The sequence below is a fragment of the Apis mellifera genome, linkage group LG12, assembly GCF_003254395.2.
Source record: "Apis mellifera strain DH4 linkage group LG12, Amel_HAv3.1, whole genome shotgun sequence".
In the NCBI taxonomy this organism is placed as follows: Eukaryota; Metazoa; Arthropoda; class Insecta; order Hymenoptera; family Apidae; genus Apis; species Apis mellifera.
Window position 1 is genome coordinate 2,013,632 of NC_037649.1, and position 19,029 is coordinate 2,032,660.

General features: G+C 28.6%; 1 protein-coding gene and 1 long non-coding RNA gene across 8 annotated transcripts in view; one reads left to right on the top strand and one right to left on the bottom strand.

Moving 5' to 3' along the window:
• LOC408372 (poly(rC)-binding protein 3) overlaps positions 1-15,407 on the top strand; it is a 319,750-nt gene extending 304,343 nt beyond the window's left edge. For 5 of the 7 annotated variants that reach the window (XM_026444321.1, XM_006559231.3, XM_006559232.3 and 2 more), the window contains 2 exons: positions 833-1,112; positions 6,118-7,138. In XM_026444321.1, coding sequence (XP_026300106.1) covers positions 833-1,112; positions 6,118-6,496 — 659 coding nt within the window. In that variant the 3' untranslated portion in view covers positions 6,497-7,138. Of the gene's footprint in view, positions 1-832; positions 1,113-6,117; positions 7,139-13,456 lie in introns of those variants that run through there. The other 2 variants (XM_006559233.3, XM_006559234.3) reach the window with 1 other exon arrangement.
• LOC113219149 lies at positions 2,239-6,111 on the bottom strand. Its single transcript, XR_003305844.1, has 2 exons — positions 4,544-6,111; positions 2,239-3,087 (listed from the first exon to the last, which is right to left on the bottom strand). It is a non-coding gene; the product is annotated as an uncharacterized LOC113219149 (long non-coding RNA).
• Positions 15,408-19,029: the final 3,622 nt, after the last annotated feature.

Below are 19,029 nucleotides of genomic sequence, written 5' to 3' on the forward strand. Positions count from 1 at the left end.
GAAAATTTGAGTTAAGTTTTTATAAGAATAGTAAAATTTTAAAAATTGAATATTTTTTCTCATAAATATACTTTATATAAGTAAAAAAAGCAATTAAGATAAGTAACTTTTTATCAAATTGAAAATGAAAGAAAAAGATTAAATAAAAATAGTTTCATAATTAGCTATATTATATACTTATCTAAAAATTTCATTTTATATAATATGTTGTAAAGTAAGAAATATATAGTCCAATCTTTTTTTCTATTTTAATTTTGTTATTCTTATTTATTTCAATATTTTAAAATATTTTCATTTTTAATAGTTAAATTTCTGAATTTTGATAGTTTCATTCTTCTTTCATTTCCTACAATATATAATATAATTTCAATTTTTGTTGTAAAATATGTTTCTTTATTAATGAAGAAAATACATATATATATTATAATATAATTTTTATACATTCATTGAAGTAAATCAAAAGATTTTTATATAATTTTTATAATACTGTTTAGAAATTACAAATAAATATTATTTATCTATTTATTTATATATATATCTATTTATTTATTTATAAGAAATATTATAAGATTGTTTCGCAAAAATTAAAAATTCAAGTTATGTTAAAATATTCCTATACAATATGATATATTTCCTAATTCGTTATTAGATATATCATATACAATTTCATAAACATTTCTTTTTATTGCCACAAATCTAGAAAATTTAATATAAAAATCAATTTAAACAAAAATGAAAATATTCAAAATAATTCTAAAGAGATAAAACAGAATAATGATAAAATAATTTTCATATTGTTCAAATATATAAAATATTTATTATATTTTTACAGCATTAGCAGCACTTGCTGGTAGTCAACTACGTACCAGCAATACGAATAGGCAACAACCAGCTGCAAACAATCAGACGCACGAGATGACCGTGCCAAACGAGCTGATCGGTTGTATCATCGGCAAAGGTGGCACCAAGATCGCTGAGATTCGTCAAATCTCCGGTGCCATGATCAGAATCAGCAACTGCGAGGAAAGGGAGGGTGGCGCCACGGATCGTACAATCACCATTACTGGAAATCCGGACGCTGTGTCATTGGCACAATATCTCATCAGTATGAGGTGAGTACCATGACTCTAGATCTCTAGATGTCACTTCGATTTGCCCACCATGTTGAAAGGAAAACAATGATTCACGGGGAACGTTGGATCATTTTAATGAATTCATTAAATTGGAATTCATATTGGATGCAATTTGGATTGAATTTAAGATTGGTTTATTATTGTTCTTTCACAAGTATCTCTTATAGATGATATTGTTAAACAAACATTGAATACATATGAATATTTATATGTATACACACATTATTAAATTTTTAGATATATTCAATAAATAATTAAATTTTACCTATAATACAATAACTATAAACAGCATTTATATATTAATAAATTCAGTCTAAATATATTATATTTATTATATTTATTATTTAGTAATAATTAAACAAATTTAATATAAAAATAAAATGAGAAATAACTATTGTATAAATAAATTTTCTCACATTGTTAGTGAAAAAATTCTAACATGTAAGATATGTTGTCTTGAAAATTAAAATCAGAGTAAAGATCCAATATTATATATTTTTTTTCTAACAACAATATTATAATACTAAATAAATTTATTAAAAATACATGAATAAATGCTTTATTTAAACATAAACTGATAATAAAAGCTAAGATAAATTTTTCATTTGAACAAATATCATCATATATATATATACTAATATATACTTATATCTGAACAAGTATAGACCAATCTTCCATCGATCATCCAACGTTTCTTATATCTGATTCGTTTTTTTCTCTCTCCGTTTAAGGAAGAAAAAATTGTTTGAGAATTCTTCCATTATTCCTGTCGGTACATGTCAAACTCGTCCCGGCTACGTTTTGCGATATATCGCGACATATCACCACCAACGCCCCCCCCCCCCCCCGCCCTCAAAAAAAAGAAACCCTTTTAACTTTCTAGTTTCTTTCCTTCTCTGGATCTGACGTTTAATATTCGTCGGATCAAACCTCGACTTATATGTGTATTATGTCGCCGGTGTAGAATTTTTGAACGTTCAAACCCCTGACCGTTGCGGGCCCTGACTTTGAAGAAAAGAGACTCTTCAACACCTCACCAAACCAAAAACAAAAAAAAAAAAAAAAAAAAAAAAAAACAAACCCTTTTGACTCACAACGTTTTTTGTGTTACACTCGTTCCTCCTATAATTGACCTTTCTTAGCCTTGGTGTCTCTGAAGGTGATCAAGGTGAGACTAATAAGGGGAATAGTCGAATTGCCGAATCACCTCCCATCATGTTTGTTACTGTTACTCTGTTGGCATCTGGCGGCGACGCGCTGGTTTTTCGACGAACCGACCGACGTTAATTTTATAAAATTTATTAACAAACATTTTTGAAATCTTTTCTTTCCATTTCTCGCATCACTCTTACATCACGTACTTAATAACAATCACATTTTCAATCTCTCTTTTATATACAATCTTTATAATCTCTATTATTTATATTTATCAGCAATGGATAAATTATATTAATTTAAGTTGTATAATATAAATAAGGATCTAATGATCGTTCTTCCGGTACGTCGACGCCAGAAAAGTATTATGAAAGAGGTGGTGGTGCAGCAATGAAAGTTTTATCTCTACAAGAGATAGATAGAGTTGCAACTGTGTAAAAAAAAAAAAAAAAAAAAAAAAAAAAAAAAAAAAAAAGAAGAGCATCCTCGAATGGTCTCGAGGTTTTATATCACATCAGTGCAACGTGTGATGATGTGTACCGCCACCTCGGTCTCTCTAGCGATACAGGTGAGATATTCTCGTAGTGAAGTAAGGTTAGACAGCCAGTGAAGAAAACCTCAGCGTGTACCAAAGGGATCGACGTCAACGTGCAGTCGCCGGAGGACATCTTCGTCTACCACGATGGAAGAGGATATCTTAATCCTTTGTTTCCAGGTCCTGCTTTCCAGGTCCAGTACCCTGAGTATCCTGCAGACACAACTCCGCTCAACATTTGTTTCCCATTTGTCGCTGGCTGTCCTTTCAAGCAAAAAAAAAAAAAAAAAAAAAAAGATCAAGATTTTCTTTTTTTCTTTTTTTCTTTTTTTTTTTTTTTTTAAGAAGAGTATATATATATATACAATCACGATAACAAATACGACACGTAGTCGAACGTATTCCAGTAATATATTGTTTCTGTTTTAATTAGACAATTTTTTCCTGAAGAGTCCTGCGAAAAAAAAATACTATGCATCACTACAGTTCCTTTTTTTTTTTTTTTTTTTAATTTTTTAAAAATTTTTTATTTGATCCTATTTGATTGTTCGGTTCTCGATAATCCAGAGTTTCTTTTCGGTCGGTAAAAAAGCTTTTGGCGAAGGCTTGTTTCTTTTTTTTTTTATTTTATCAATAAATTTATTTGATACTTAATTCTAATTTTTTTTTTATATAAATAGACCGATATTGATTATTTGGATATTCTCAATACTGATAATAAATTGATAAATAATTGATTAAATTGAAAAGCTTGAAATTTACATGAAATATTATTAAATTTGATTCTCTCTTCTTGAATTTTTAATTCAATCCTGTCGTCGTATCTAATAACTTATAGTTAATTTATTTTTGTAAACTATTTTTGTAATTTGTATATTTTTTTTATAAATTATTTTGCACATTAATCACTATACAAAACATTATTACAATTATTGCAAATAAGATCATACCATATGATCATCAAAATACATATTGCTCAAGTTAATTCTCCTATTTTAATGTAAAAAAATCCTTTCAATTGCGTCCATGAATTTTTAAAAAGATATTAATTTCAATAAAATTTAATATAAGAACTATGTTAAAATTCAAATAAAATAGGAGAGTTAAAAAAAATGAAAATATCAATCTAAACGAATCGTAATTAAAACTTCAATTAAATCAAAATACATAATTCAATATTTCATACAATATTGCTTTCGCCAAAAGTATCATGCAATCGCATCTTTTATGTCTTAATTTTTTACGTTTCTTCACTGATCATTACGTTTTATTAAAAAAAAAAAAAAAAGTTTACGGATGCAGACGTCTCCTAAAATATTTATGAATACTTGTATATAACATCGTATTATGGGACTAATAAATCTCTTTGTATTTTTTTATGGCAATGTCTCGAATTTCAAGAAATAAAAAAAAAAAAAAAAAAAAACGGATACTGACGTAGTTGTCGACACGAGATTCGAGACAAGTGAAACATCATTTCCGATAGCGCGTATATTCAAACGAGAACCCCTCTGGAAACGAGCAACTATCCCCTTATTTGCTGCTCCTCGAAATAGCACGAGTACCACAAGTGTCCAATATATTATATATTTAACCGTCGTTTAAACGCGCGGATCGTAAAAACCTATTCTTCACACTCTATTTCTTCCCCCTTTTTACGAATTATAATCCATATTATATTTTATTCCAGATTGTCACTCATATATATTTTTATACTTACTGCATTTAAAATAGCAACCGAAAATATATCTCATCATATATTCCCCATTTATTACTTCTTTGTACACCTTAGCCTCAATACCACTTGGTCGTCATGATTATTAAGTATCGTGTTTATCATCCTTCTAAGCACAATCCCGTGGCCAAGATCTGCACTCTGCTGCCGCGTTCAATTCCTTTTATACTGGCGTACCTGGAAGTGACGTACGAGCCAATTATCGCGAAGCGATTTGCTGCATTAACGTCACGAATGGTGAACTATCGGTAATATCGTTCCCGATAATATCGTCGCAGAGTGCAAGTGCTGAGCCCCATTTAGTTTGATTTCCGCTTTTCAGTGACTCGCAGAGCCATGCTACGTTCCATCCATTAATAATGTATCTGTAATACGATACTACTTTGGAAAAAATCGTAAAATATTTGTCAAAAATTTGGAATCACTTTCCTAATTCCACCATTTATATTCAATTTCTTACTAATTAAATAATTTTACTTTTGACATATCTTTTTATAAATTATAATTTTATTTTTTAATTAAAAAAAAAATCTTTGATCAAGCTTATGAATATACTTTCTTTTTACCCATAGTGATTCCGAAATTTTGACTAATATAATTCGAACATGTTCATTCATCTAAATATCATTTCAATAATCAGCATTTTTTGCGTCGTATGCAACGGACTATGGCTCTGTGCTACACCGGAAAAAGGGACGCTATATATATATATATATTTGTAAATCATCATTTTTTTTCGTTTTTGAAAATTAAAAAAAAAAAATATTTGTAATTAATTTGCAAGAATATTATATTCGTAATTCAAACGAATGCTCTTGTACGTCTCTTTCGATGGTAAGTACTCCTTGCAGCGCGTCCTCCGCATCGGGATGTTTGTTTTTAAAGATCCTCAAGTTTCCATCTTGAGATCAACGAAACGTGACTGCTCTGTGTTGTCCGATCAAAGGCCATACAAACAGATATTGACGGATTCGTCGATCCACGGTGTCTGGAGGATGATAAAACGCATTTCGATGCTGGAAAAACTGTCCCCCCACCCCCCACGAACAACCACGTAGCCGGTGTACGTGAGAATATCACGCTCCATAGAACATACCTGTGGCATAACTTTCTGAAGCCTATTTGAAAACCTATTTGCGACTCAATTTCTTTCTTTTTTTTCTATTTTTTCTCTTTTTTTTTTTTTCCTCTTCTTTTCACCTATATATATCACATTAGCAGCCATACTTACACCACGACTCTATTTAATCATATATAACAATTCTAGCGATCCGTCTTTTTCTTTTACCATATCTCATCGTTCACTATCGATCAATCAGCGTTTCATTTTCTTCACACCCGTTTCATACATCGCTCTTTTTTTTTTTTCTTTTTCTTTTATCTTCTCTGTTCGTTCAAACACTCTAAAACAATGAGAAAAGAAAAAGAAAGAAACACATTCATGTATCGCACGCCATCAAAATACTACATTTACCGCCATAAACTACATACATACTGTTTTTTTATACGAGAGAAACGTTCCCACCCTCACCTTTTTACATTTTGTGTCTTTTCCCCAGTGTTGAACTGCAGAAAGCTAACCTAGAGGCCCAAAATACCCAAACCCCTGGCAGCGGTACCACTCCCGGGGCATCCGGGGCCAGTGCTTCTCCCTCTACCACCACTACCACTGCCTCTCCCTTGGCCAGCGCCATTCCCTTGGCTCAGCTGCTAAGCAAGCCAGGCGCCCTCAACGCCCTCTCTAGCCTCACCGCCCTCGGCGGACTCACGGAATTGCTAGGTGGCGCTGCTGGCGCGGCTGCATCCGCGCTACCTGTCCAGACAACCGGCGTGCACCGGTCGCACAAGTTCACGCCGAGGCTGCGTAGCCCAGGCGCGCCCGGGCCAACCGACAGCGGAAAATTCAAATCCGAGCGCACCAAGTACAACCCGTACTGAGCAAGTGATGGACAACAGGTGGAGAGACGCGAGATCAGGGAGATCATTACACGTACACGCATTACTCATCACTACCACCACTACCGCCACAATTATTACCAACACCACTGTAATCGCAACCACAACCACCAAGATCATGATATGTACACGGAACACGAGATTTACATCGGAGAAAAGTGCGTACGGACGCCAGGGTAGCGCGATATCCGGATATTCTTCAAGACTTGGCTAAGGATCGGACCAACATATGCTATATAGTTTCTCACAGGATTATTATACAGCGTTGCCACGCTGAATGTAACAAATGCGTACATATTCGTAGGGGTAAGACAAGGCGCGACGACAAGGATCGAACAATTTCTTTTTTTTTTTCTTTTTTTAAATATTTGTCACGATCGTTCATTCTTTTTTTTTCTTTTTTTTTCTAACTCTTACTAATTATTTTTCGAAGAGAAATTTGAAAATAATAACGCGAGGCGAGATCCGATGCTAAGTCTTCGGACCTTCACACTAAGTGCGACACGCCCTCCGAGTTTGATGAATCTTTTATCCTCTCGTATACCTTATTGCTAAGGAACTGATTTTAATTTTTTTTTCTTTTTTTTCTTTTTTTGTTTCTTATATTTTTGCCGTTTTCATAAATATAATATTATATTTAGTTTTCGAGAACTGTAATATCGTAACGATATGGACAATTGAAAATAATGATGTTAGTATCCCGTGTATCCGCCAGATGGCGACTCGGAGGACGCGACCGCTTGTGCACCGTCGCAAGACAGCCTTTTTTATATGTATATGTATACATATATATATATATATATATATATATATATATATATATATATATATAATATAATTACGATGAATTATTAATTGATTAATGTTTGAAGCATTAAAAAAAAAAGGCTCTTCTTATTATAGATTTAGGTAATTCCGATGTAATTTTTTCTTGTAGTTGTATAGTCGACCACTTTTTGAATTGAGAGAAAGGGAGAGAGAGAGAGCGAGAGACAGTATGAATGTGCGAGCGGACGATTTTTAGCAATGAAACGAAAGAAAATGATTAAAAAAAAAAAAAAAAATTTAGAAAGGCGTGTACGAGATTAATTATATATAATTATGATTTCTTTTTTTTTTTTTTTTTCTTTTTTCGATTATATCTTTATCTTTACACGAAGAAATGCAGAAGAAAAAGAGTATATGTGTGCGTGTGCATCCGTGTGAATGCGAATGATGATTGGAATGAAAGAAGATAAAAATGATTAAGCGAAACGAAATAGAATGTTCAGATATACATCGTGTCCCGTAATCATGTAACCGTGCTTTAAAATCAACGCCGGACATTTTCTCCGGAAATAGAAATATGGTCTTATCGCGACCGAATGAGAAAGAATGGTAAAAGAGAGAAAAAAAAAAAAAGGGAAGGGAGAAGAGAATAATAATCACAGAGAGCTTATTTGCACCTCTGCTTATACGAGGTAGCGCACCTCATCGAGTGTTGTGTCGGTGAGCATTAAAATAACATTGTATTCGCTAGATGAGAGAGAAAGAAAAAAAAAAAATAGAACACATACAAAGTAATCAATCGATTTACGATAGTGGTCGTTTTATTGTAACGATAATGATGGTAATTATATACAAATAAAGCAGAACGTAATCATATTTCACGAGATCACGCTCGATTTATATATGTATAGATATAAATACGTATATAATTATATATATAAATACACATATATATATATATATAATGTATATATATATATATGTATATATATATACATATTAATATGGAAATAGAGAAGAAAGTAACGATTCCCCATGCGAGTTCAGAATTAATTAGCATTAACTAACATTTTAGATACGTATACGTATACATTTACTTATTTACACTTACACACTACTATATACACACGTATACAGGTACATACAAGGATGAAAATATAAAAAAGAAAATAAGAGATCGTGTTTTATCGAAGAAATATCGAGTTATTCGCTGTAAGAATCGATCGTCTTTTCTTCTTCGATCGGAACCTGAGGGAGATAGAATAAAAAAAAAAAAAAAAAAACTGAGAAGTGAAAACGAAGAATGAATTTTTACTTATTGCTCGAGATGGGAATATAAAAAATATCGATTTAATCGATATGTAACGCGGCTGGAAACGGAGAATCAAGGAAGAAAAAGAAGAAAAGACACGGCGAACGTACATCGATTTTTAATGACGATCGACTGCATTAGGAGCTCCCAGATCAATGTTGTGTGCTCAATTTCTAGTTTGTAGCGAGAGAAAGAGGAAGAGAGAGAAGATAATATACCATGCATAGATCGAACAGGTATAGATTTATGATTGTCGAGTGATAGATCGCTCATATATCAATTTTTATCGCGAATTTTTGTGATCACGAATCATCCAAATCTATGATTTATTTTTTACGATTTTTTTTCTTTTTTTGGAATTTTAAAAATTTTTACGAAACATCATAATTGAAATTTTCTTGCTTCGTTTTTTTTTTTTTTTTTTTTAAAGAAATTTAAAGAAAAAAGTTAATAATATGATAAATTCTTAAAATTTTTTTTTTTTTTCAATTTAAATTCTTCAATTGATTTTTTTCATTTCGATATATTTGTTTTTATTTTAATTAAAAAATTTTTAAAATTAACAATTAATTTATGTATAATAAGTATTTAATCGGATGGCTCGTGAACGCAATTGCGTAATTTGTAGAATAAATAGTACTTCATATTGCGTTTTACATTTTATATATACACCCTATATGTAGCTCGCCTCATATATTTGGTTCTCTCTTGGAGACAATAATGATTTTCTCACGTTGGCGGCGATTTTCGTGAAAAATCTATCAAACAAAGATTCCATAAGCGAAAAAAAAAAGAAAAACAAAGAGAAAGAGAGAGAGAGAGCGTGTGAGAAGAAGAATGAAAGGGATATACTATGTGAAGACGAGAGAAAACGATGAGATTAAAGCGATCTTTTTCTTTTTCTTTCTCATCGTCAAGGCGAGAAGGGAGGTTGATGAGATAAAATATCAAGATACAAAGTGTATACACACACAGAATTTTGTAGGTAATGTTAGTAACTTCAACTGTATATTGGTCTCTTATAAACGATGTCGCAGAGCTTGTGTGCTTAACAAGACATTAGCTACTATCCTGTATCTCACCTTGTTAAATAAAGCTAGGCGTGTTTAATACAAAAAAAAGCAAAAAAAAAAAAAAACAAAAAAAACAAAAAAAAAACAAAAAAAAAATACCATTGTCAAAAAAATAAGTATACTTTGATGAAAATTGATCATATATGAAAAACAGTATCGGTTATTTTAGTTTTCCTTTGAACGAGGTCTCGCAATGCACTATAAATTTATTGGATTAAACTTCGTTTTATTGTACATCATTTTGGTCTGAATTTTCTTTTGTTTTTTTCTAATAATATTCGATGGATAGAAATGGAATAGAATGAAAGGAATCAAAATCAATTTTGAGTCTTAAAATATATTTGATTAGGATGATAAAAAGTATCCTAATCCAACTAGTACATTTCATTACTATTCATTGAATATTATCAGATAATACAAAAAAAAGGAAAGAAAAAAAAAAATTGAAAAAAAATGATGTTTCAAAACAAGGTTTAACTTGTTATAATGATAATTATTAAAATCTGTACTATTGAAATAATTATATTATATTATTATTTCAATAGTTATTTACAATAATTATAAATTATTAAAAAAAGTGTTTTAATGAGTTATTACTTCTGAGAACGTGAACCAGGTATAATTTTAACTGGAAATACGCACTGTTCTGTCGAGTTCTGCTGTTATTTATACATTTTTATCGATCCAGCTTCCCTGAAAGTAACTAATTCTGTAGTACCTTGCGCGACCACGTTTTTAATGTACTGCATTTTTATTGTTGCTACCTCCTTTTAGAATTTCGTGGAACGAATTCCTTAAATCCGCGTTAAGTCAAATGATATGAAAAGAGACTCTTTGTATTATTAATGAAGAAAAATTTCTTTTTAAGAGGAAATTAATGAAATGGAAATTAATTTAAGAAATAGATATCTGCTTTCATGAAAATTTTATAATTTTTTGTAATTTTGTTTTCATTAGATTATTTTTGTCATAATATTATTGTAATGCACTCAAATTTTTTTATTATATTTATGAATGATTAGTTGCAGTTTTTGAAAGAATCTGAATATCTTTAATTTTTTGGTATTTGAATATTTATAATTCTTATTGCAAAAGTTGTAATTATTTAATTTTATTTTATATTATTTTATTAATGAAGAATAAGAGAATATTATGTTCCTTGCAAAATTTAAAAAAAATATATATGAATTTATAAGCAACAAAACAATAATAATATAATAAACAATACTAATATATTTTATAAGAGACTGGATTAATTGTAATAAAAAATCTTATAAAGATAGAAATTATATTATTTTGAATAGTGAAATGTAAAATAATTGAATTTAAAAATCAATATATTATAATTGAAGAATTAAAATTTAAAAAATTAATCATTAACAGTAATTTTCTATTTCATTAAAATAAAATAAAGAAATAAACAAAAATATTTTTTAACAAATAATTGATTTACAATTTCATCAAAAGTATTAATTATTTACAAAAAATATACGAGATCGCATAATATAATTATTAAACTTAAGTCTCCTTTCATCGATCAATTCTATTTTTAAAAAAAACTGCAACATTCCTTCATCATCAAAATCGACATTAAAAATTCGAAATTTGAAATTTTTCGATCATTATCCTATTAACAACAGAGTCTCAAATTCCCTTCCTCCGTTTATCAATTTAACTGGGATCAATTATGGAGCGTAGCATTGCAATATATACAACAATAACTTATATACAAATTATCATAATAAGCCGAATGAATCTTTTTTTCTTTACTTATATTTTTTTTTATTGCATTATCGCAAAATAAAAGAAGAACGAGTCAATAAAAAAAGATTAAAAAAAAAAAAAAAGACGTACCTATCGCTATTTTGTGTTCATGCAAATTTTATTCTTATCCAAGTTGCAATTGATATCGATTGCAACTATTTCCGCGTATATATATAGCATACAGATGAAAATTTTCTATGTATAGCAAACACGATACAAAAAAAGTGTACATATATACACATACATAATATTATGTATACATACGTGCATATATGTTTTACGAAAAAAAAAAAAAAAAGTACGTACCAAGAGTGGAGAGACTCGTTCAGAAAGAGATGTAGAAAAAGAGAGGAGAGAGAGAGAGAAGATGTATACATCCAAACAACTTGACCCAGGCTCCTGCCCGTCTTTGGTAAGCACCATCCGCTCCTTTGTAGTCCTGTTAATCGACACACACTCTTCTTCCCAATTTTTACAAACTGTATTTTCGGCAACTTAGCGATCTTATTATGCAATTTCTTTCTTTCTTAATTATTTCTTTTCCTTCCATTTCGTTGATTTTTTATTTTTCAATATTCTTCAATTTGTTTAACTCTTAAAAGCTATCATTAAAATAAATTATATAAAAAATAAAAATAAGATTTTTAGTGGAGTGAAATTTCACCCATAATAATAGTCTTTAAGAGTTAATATTCCTATTTTTATTATTTTATTATTTTTATAGTTTCCTATATTTTTTATTCTTTTGTTCTTTTCTTTTTTTTTTTTTTTTTTAAATTTAATTTTTTGATCGTAAAACCATACAATGATCGCGACCAATCAAGTTGCCAGTTAAAAGCGATATTATCGATCAGATCATCCAAACCTTTTCAGGAATCATTCCACGTGAATGATTGCTGTCGACTCGATGCACCCTTTCGTTGCACGATTTCGTTCGAACATTTTTTAAGAAATTGCTCATTGAGCTCGAAATCGCTCGAAATCAATAATATTGTTATAGAATATGATTTTTTTTTATTTTTTATTTTTTATATCTTTTTTTAGATTTCGAATAGTTTCCCAAAAAATGTTCGATCAGATTATGCAGATCAAGAGGGTAAACCTATACCTCGATAATCGAGGATGTTTTTCTGTAGATCCATCGCATGTTACCTGGAGAACGATGGGATCGGCTAAGTGCATTCGTTGCTCATTTTGGAGAAATAAAATTTTTTTCATTGATAAAAAATCGAAATCCTTTGAATTTTTGATTTTCAATTTTTATTTTAAATTTTTGGAAATTTTTATGGAATTATTGACTAAAGAAAATCAAAACTTTTTAAATATTTTTTTTTTTAGCATTAAATTTTTTTATTATTCTAATATCAATATTTAAATATTTACAATTATTAAAAAATTTTAAAGGAACATTCAGAAATTTGTTGCTCGAAACTCATAAAAAATTCTCAAATTTTATTTTCTATATATATAAAATCAAAATTAATGGAAAATTTCAGTTTGAAAAAATGTAATATTTTTCATTATCTCTATACTTCTTTATATAGAAAACTAAAAATTATAATAATAATATAAATTAATTGCTTTTTATATTGTATTTATATAAAAATAATAACAGATTTTTTCAAATAAAATGAAACAAAAAAGAATATACAAACAGTTTTAAGAAAATACAACAAAAATTCTTTTTTTTTTCTATTTTACAAAATTTTTCTTATTAAATATTTATTATTATTCCTTATTATTTATCAAAATATACTATTCTTTTTTCGTAAACTATTTATATTTATATAAATATTAATTGTAGAAAAATTTCAATAAAGCAACAAAAAATATTCGCTAGAAAATTTTTCAAAATATATTTAAAAATTTTTTAAATTAATAATGACGAAAAAAAAAAAACAAAATGAGCAGACGATAATACTTAACCGCTCTCATGCCCGGCTCGCAAGCTCGAGCAGAACCGGCGCACCGCGGCGAACCCACAGTTCACATCCGGTCTGACAGACACGGCCAATTCTGTTTCAGGATATCACAAGAAACGACGGGACTCTCGATACCCGCGTACCACTTCATCCCACCGGACCACATCGTTAAGTCGCCGATCCACTAAAAGTGGTGAGACACATACGTATGTCGTTGTCGTCGTCGAAAGGACGCGGGGCGTCACGACGCACGCGAAGCTGTCAATGGCATCTGGGGCTGGGCCACGCACTGTGTTCAACCAGCTTGCTAATCGACACACATATTTTTCAACACATACATACACACACACACACGTACACATCACATATATACTCAAGTTTAATACATATGTACACGATATGTAACCACATATACATGATAATTATACACTTGATCAAGAAGAAACATTAATATACTTACACATACGCATACACAACATACACGATAAAGAACAAAAGGTGAACAAAAATGGAACACATCAACGATGGAGGAAAAGGAAAACTACACACATCATGCATACACAATTAATATACGAATGATACACGTACATCTGCAAATATACAAGTATATACATATACATGTTATAAAAATGGTTAAACCAGAGGGAAGTACGCGTGGATACACGTTACGAATTTAAATACATATTGTACGCATACACACGTATACACACAGAGGTATAGCATACATACATACAAACATATACATATATATATATATATATACACGTGAGAATATTGTGCGCGCTCTCGATAAGAGAATCACAGAGGTGTACATAAGTGGCGAGTATGCAGGGAGAAAAGGGATTAAATCGAGCACGCGCTTAATAATAATAATTATAAAAAGAAAAAAAAATTAAGAAAAAAAATACATGCAAGTAGAGATGAAGAAGACACGCATGTGCGTACACGAATATATTATATATATATATATATACTCAAGTGTACAAAAATGTACAAAAGATATTTAAACAAACAAACAAACAAAAAAAAAAAAGAAGAAACAAATAATAACGATGCACGCCGCAGCCCGTTATACATACACAGTGGCTGCTGCCGATTGGTAAAGGGAACAAGCCAAAGATATGTTAGTTTTCATTTTTATATTTAAAAAAACGAGAGAAAAAAAACAAAATGAAAATACGAGAAGAGGCGGAAGAAAAATACTACAACGGCCGAAAATTTTCGATCACTTCATATTTCAATGATTGGATTTTTGTTTTCATGGATTAAATTTTGCGTATTAAATGCTATTTCTGAAAGAGCATATACGAAATTATATAGCGCCATATTTATCATATAAATATCTGAATTTTTTTTTTTAAATTTATTAATGCTTAATTATTTACTTTCATTTAATTATTTAATTAATTACATTTAATTTAACATTATTCTATTAGATATTTAGTCTTTAACAATTATTTCAAAGATTTAATTTTTTTCATTTAAATTAAGTACTTTGCTTAAATAAAGTAAGCAAAGTAATTTTTAAACTATTATTTGTAATTTAATATATGAATTTATTAAGAATAATCTAATACTATTATTAATGGAATTTTTTATAAAAAAAAAAAAAACTGATAAAGCTTCAAAAATATAAAATATGACGTTATACAATTCATGGTATCAAGTGGAAACAGAAATTCAATGAAAAAAAAGATGATCTTATATTTTCGGCCAGCATAGTACGAAAAAATTATTATTATAATTATTATTAATCATGAATGTATGAAAAAAGACGCTGAATAACTATATAATATTAGGTCGATTGTTAGCATTTTTTCTATTGCTGGCTATTTTAAGGAATGGAGACTGATGGGATTCTTTTCACCCATTTAGCTAATTTAAAACCACCCCAATGGTGGATAATGACCCCTCTTTGGACATTGAAATCTCCAGTATGAAAATATCCAGCAGAACTTAGATTTCCAATTTAGTAGAATTTTCTCTATTATTAATATTTTTATTTTTTTGGATAAAGAAATCTTTCAATAAATTCTTTTAGAATCATTAATAAATATCATTAAAAGCATATTGATTTCATGTAAGCATTCAGAGTATCAGTGAAGAGTAGAAAATAATTGTTACTCGATATTTCTCATTACAGATGTGAAATGAAAGAAATAACTTTCAGATTCTATCTTTAGAAGAGATCAGATTTCTTATTAACTTTTTGCCCTAGAATATAGATAATTCATCTTTTGTTTGAAAAGAAAAATCCTCCACAATTGGAGAATTTTATTTTCCAACAAAAGTATGCTCGCGAAAAGATTGTACTTCAATAATATGCTACATCATAAGAAAAAGAAATTATCACCTGGGAAGCTCTAATTCATCAAATAGCACCCAAGTGTTATTTTCTATAATTCTGTTGGTTTTCTGCGTCGATCGAGACGAAGTAGAGGGGTCTTTGACTTGATAATTAATTAATTTTTGAGACAATAGTCTTCTTGTCCCTTTTCAATGAAATTGACCATCTTTTAGGAGATTCAATATAAGTTCTTCATCTGCTTGAAGCCATAATGGAGACTCGACAGAGATTAAGAGGAGATCTAGAATAAAATCAATATGCTGTTTTAATGTGTTCAAATTATCAGAGATCTTATCAAATAGAGTTTAATCAGTTTAAAAACAAGATTCTTATATTAAAATTTTGTGCCATTTTGTAAAATCTTATTCCATTACTATCATCCATAATGATAATTAATTCAATTTTTTTTGGAAAGCCTCGGTGAAAGTAGAAATTCTTTAAATTTAACATATAATTAAATTTGTTTTGCATATTGTTATTTTGTAATAGAAATTAATATGTTTGTGTGTCTATTGTTGTATTTATTAATTTATCGATAGACAAATTTATATGCATAAATGTTGCATTACAAACAATATTTTATTTGTTTTCATTGTAAAGATACTTTATTCTTCTTATTGTTAAATTTATTTGTTCTTATTTAGAAAGAAAAAAATAATAAAAATAATTAAAAAGTAAAACCCTATAATTAACTAATAAAGTATTAAGGGTTTTAATAAAAATTATGGTTACATTAGGAAAGAATGTAAACTTTGAAATATATATTTTAATTTTATATAATTTTTATAATAATTTAAAGGAAGTGAAGAATTAGCAGAGAATTATAGAGAAATAATTTAACATAATTAATTAAAATATATTAAGTAAAATATATAATTAATATTAAATTTTAAATATTATAATTATTACCTTTTGTCTTTAGTACAAAGCAACTTTCTATTCATTTTTGTTGCATAATAATTGATAAATTGATGCATTCAATGCATAATTTAGCTCTCTAGTACGGCTGAAGTATTTCGCCAAACATAATGCATCATAAAATCTTTTACGATGCTCGGTAATTCATTCGAAGAAGTAGACTAAGCAACCATTAGTTATGCGCGCGCCATTCAATTCATCTTGCATGTTTCATTCAAATGAATCCTTTATTTATTATATTTTCTGCAATATCATAATCATAAATTATTTATTTATTTCAGGTTCGAATATTTTCATTAAATTTCATTTAATGATAATAATTTTAAATAATTTCTTCCAATATTCAATTTGTTATATGATCTATATAAAAAAATATAAGTATATATTGAATTATATATATTATATCAATCATATTTAGTCAATTTTAATTTAATGCATTAGAACATTTTTATTGATTTTTATTTTCTTCACATTGTTCATATTTTATGAAATATAAAAATAATATATGATAGATTTGTTAAATATTGAACAAATCATCAATTTTTGTAACCACCGATGCTTTCCAATCATTAAAGTTTTGTCATTTTCCATTGGTAAAATTTACTTAAAATCGTAATAAAAAGAAAGGAAGTTTTCAATTGTTAAAAATATTAATATTTTCTATTTTGATGAATTTTCAAACAAATGAGACCTAAAAAAAATATTTTAATTATTTAATCCGATGATTAAAATTTAATTTTAATAAATTAAAATATATTATATCATATTACATACAAAGATTTGAAAATTAATACTAAAAAGAAGAGAAAGCATTCTTTTATCTCGAAATGGCCGTAGCTGGATCTCTCGTCGAGTTCCTCTTTGAAAACATCTTAAAAAACCTCAACGCCAGAGTTTGGAACCGGTCTCGAATCCAGTATGGCAGATCTTTAAAGAAAAAAAATAAAGAAAGAAAAAAAATATAAATGACAAAATTGTCGAAAAAAGGAAAAAAATATTGTCAATTCGATTCATTAATCGAAGATAATATTCGATAATATTATAAAATGTCGAGTTGATGATAGGCGTTCTTCTATTGAAAGAACAAAAATAAAATTATGTGGAGTATAAATTATACTACTATATAAAAAAAAAAAGTGAAGAGAAAAATAAAAAGTTAGAAGAGATAAAATAATGAAAAGATGTGCGAGCTTAAAAACTTAGTTTTCATCAAGAAGCATTTTCTTCTTTATCCTTTTTTTCATCTTCAATCTTCAATTCAAACTATTCTTCCGCCGTTTATTAGATCTTTTTTCATATAGAAACTTCGTTTGTCATAACCTAGAATAGGGAACTATAAATGAATTTCTTCAATGTTGGATTGCACGAACTATTCTTATGTTAATCAATTAATAGTACACAATGAAACGTTAATAACGTTAAGAATGAGAAAAAAAAAAAAAAAGAAACTTTAAAATTTCAATATAAATTATGAAATCTATGATACAGATTGTAAGAGTCAAATCGGTATATATAAATGACTCTGCAGACCAAGGATGTATTATTAGTTCATCATTTTTAAACTAGAGCGTGCTTTTATAATTCGCTTCAATGACATCTGGCGAGTAAAATAGGATTCAGATTTCTCAATTATTCTCTGTGTGTATATTCATTGCAGGGTAAATTCAGTGTCTTCTAGAATCGACGAGCTCTGTGAACGAAATGAAAATAGTGAAATCAAGAAAGATAAGAATGGTTAAATGGAATTTTTCTTGATCTTTATCTTGATCGTTATTCGTATATATATATCCAGAGTTCAATATTAATTCCCAATACAATATGTGTTTCAATACACGGTGCACGATGGTCAGTACACATGCATATATGCATAAGCGTGCGTTTCGTTCGGTGTCCATTTTTTAGATGATTGTAATGATGTTCGATGATGATACGTATATTCGAAGCAAGACTGTCGAACAATGTTTTCTGAGTTAATCTAATAATGATTAGATGCCGATGTTATCTTACTTAGATAGCAAAATAAATCAGCAATTAAATATTTTTAAATGATTAACCCTTTCGTTAATATAAATATTTATTTGTAATTGAAAGATCATTTATAATGTTCTCTTGATATTTACTTATTAAGGTTTAACAATAATTTCTGATATTATTAATTTAAGTCAGATTTTTGCAAATCTTTTAATGAATCCTTAATTATTCATAATTATTATTATCGATCGGAATTTAACAATTTAAATTTTATTGCCAGAAAACATAAACATGTCAAAATAACATCACTAAAAAATAAGTCCATTTGCAACAATAATTTGTATTAAACTCGAGCATATTGAAAAGGTTAATTATTCATTATGAACATAAATGTTGATATTTTTAAAAGAAAAATAAAAATGTTACACTAACTCAGAAAA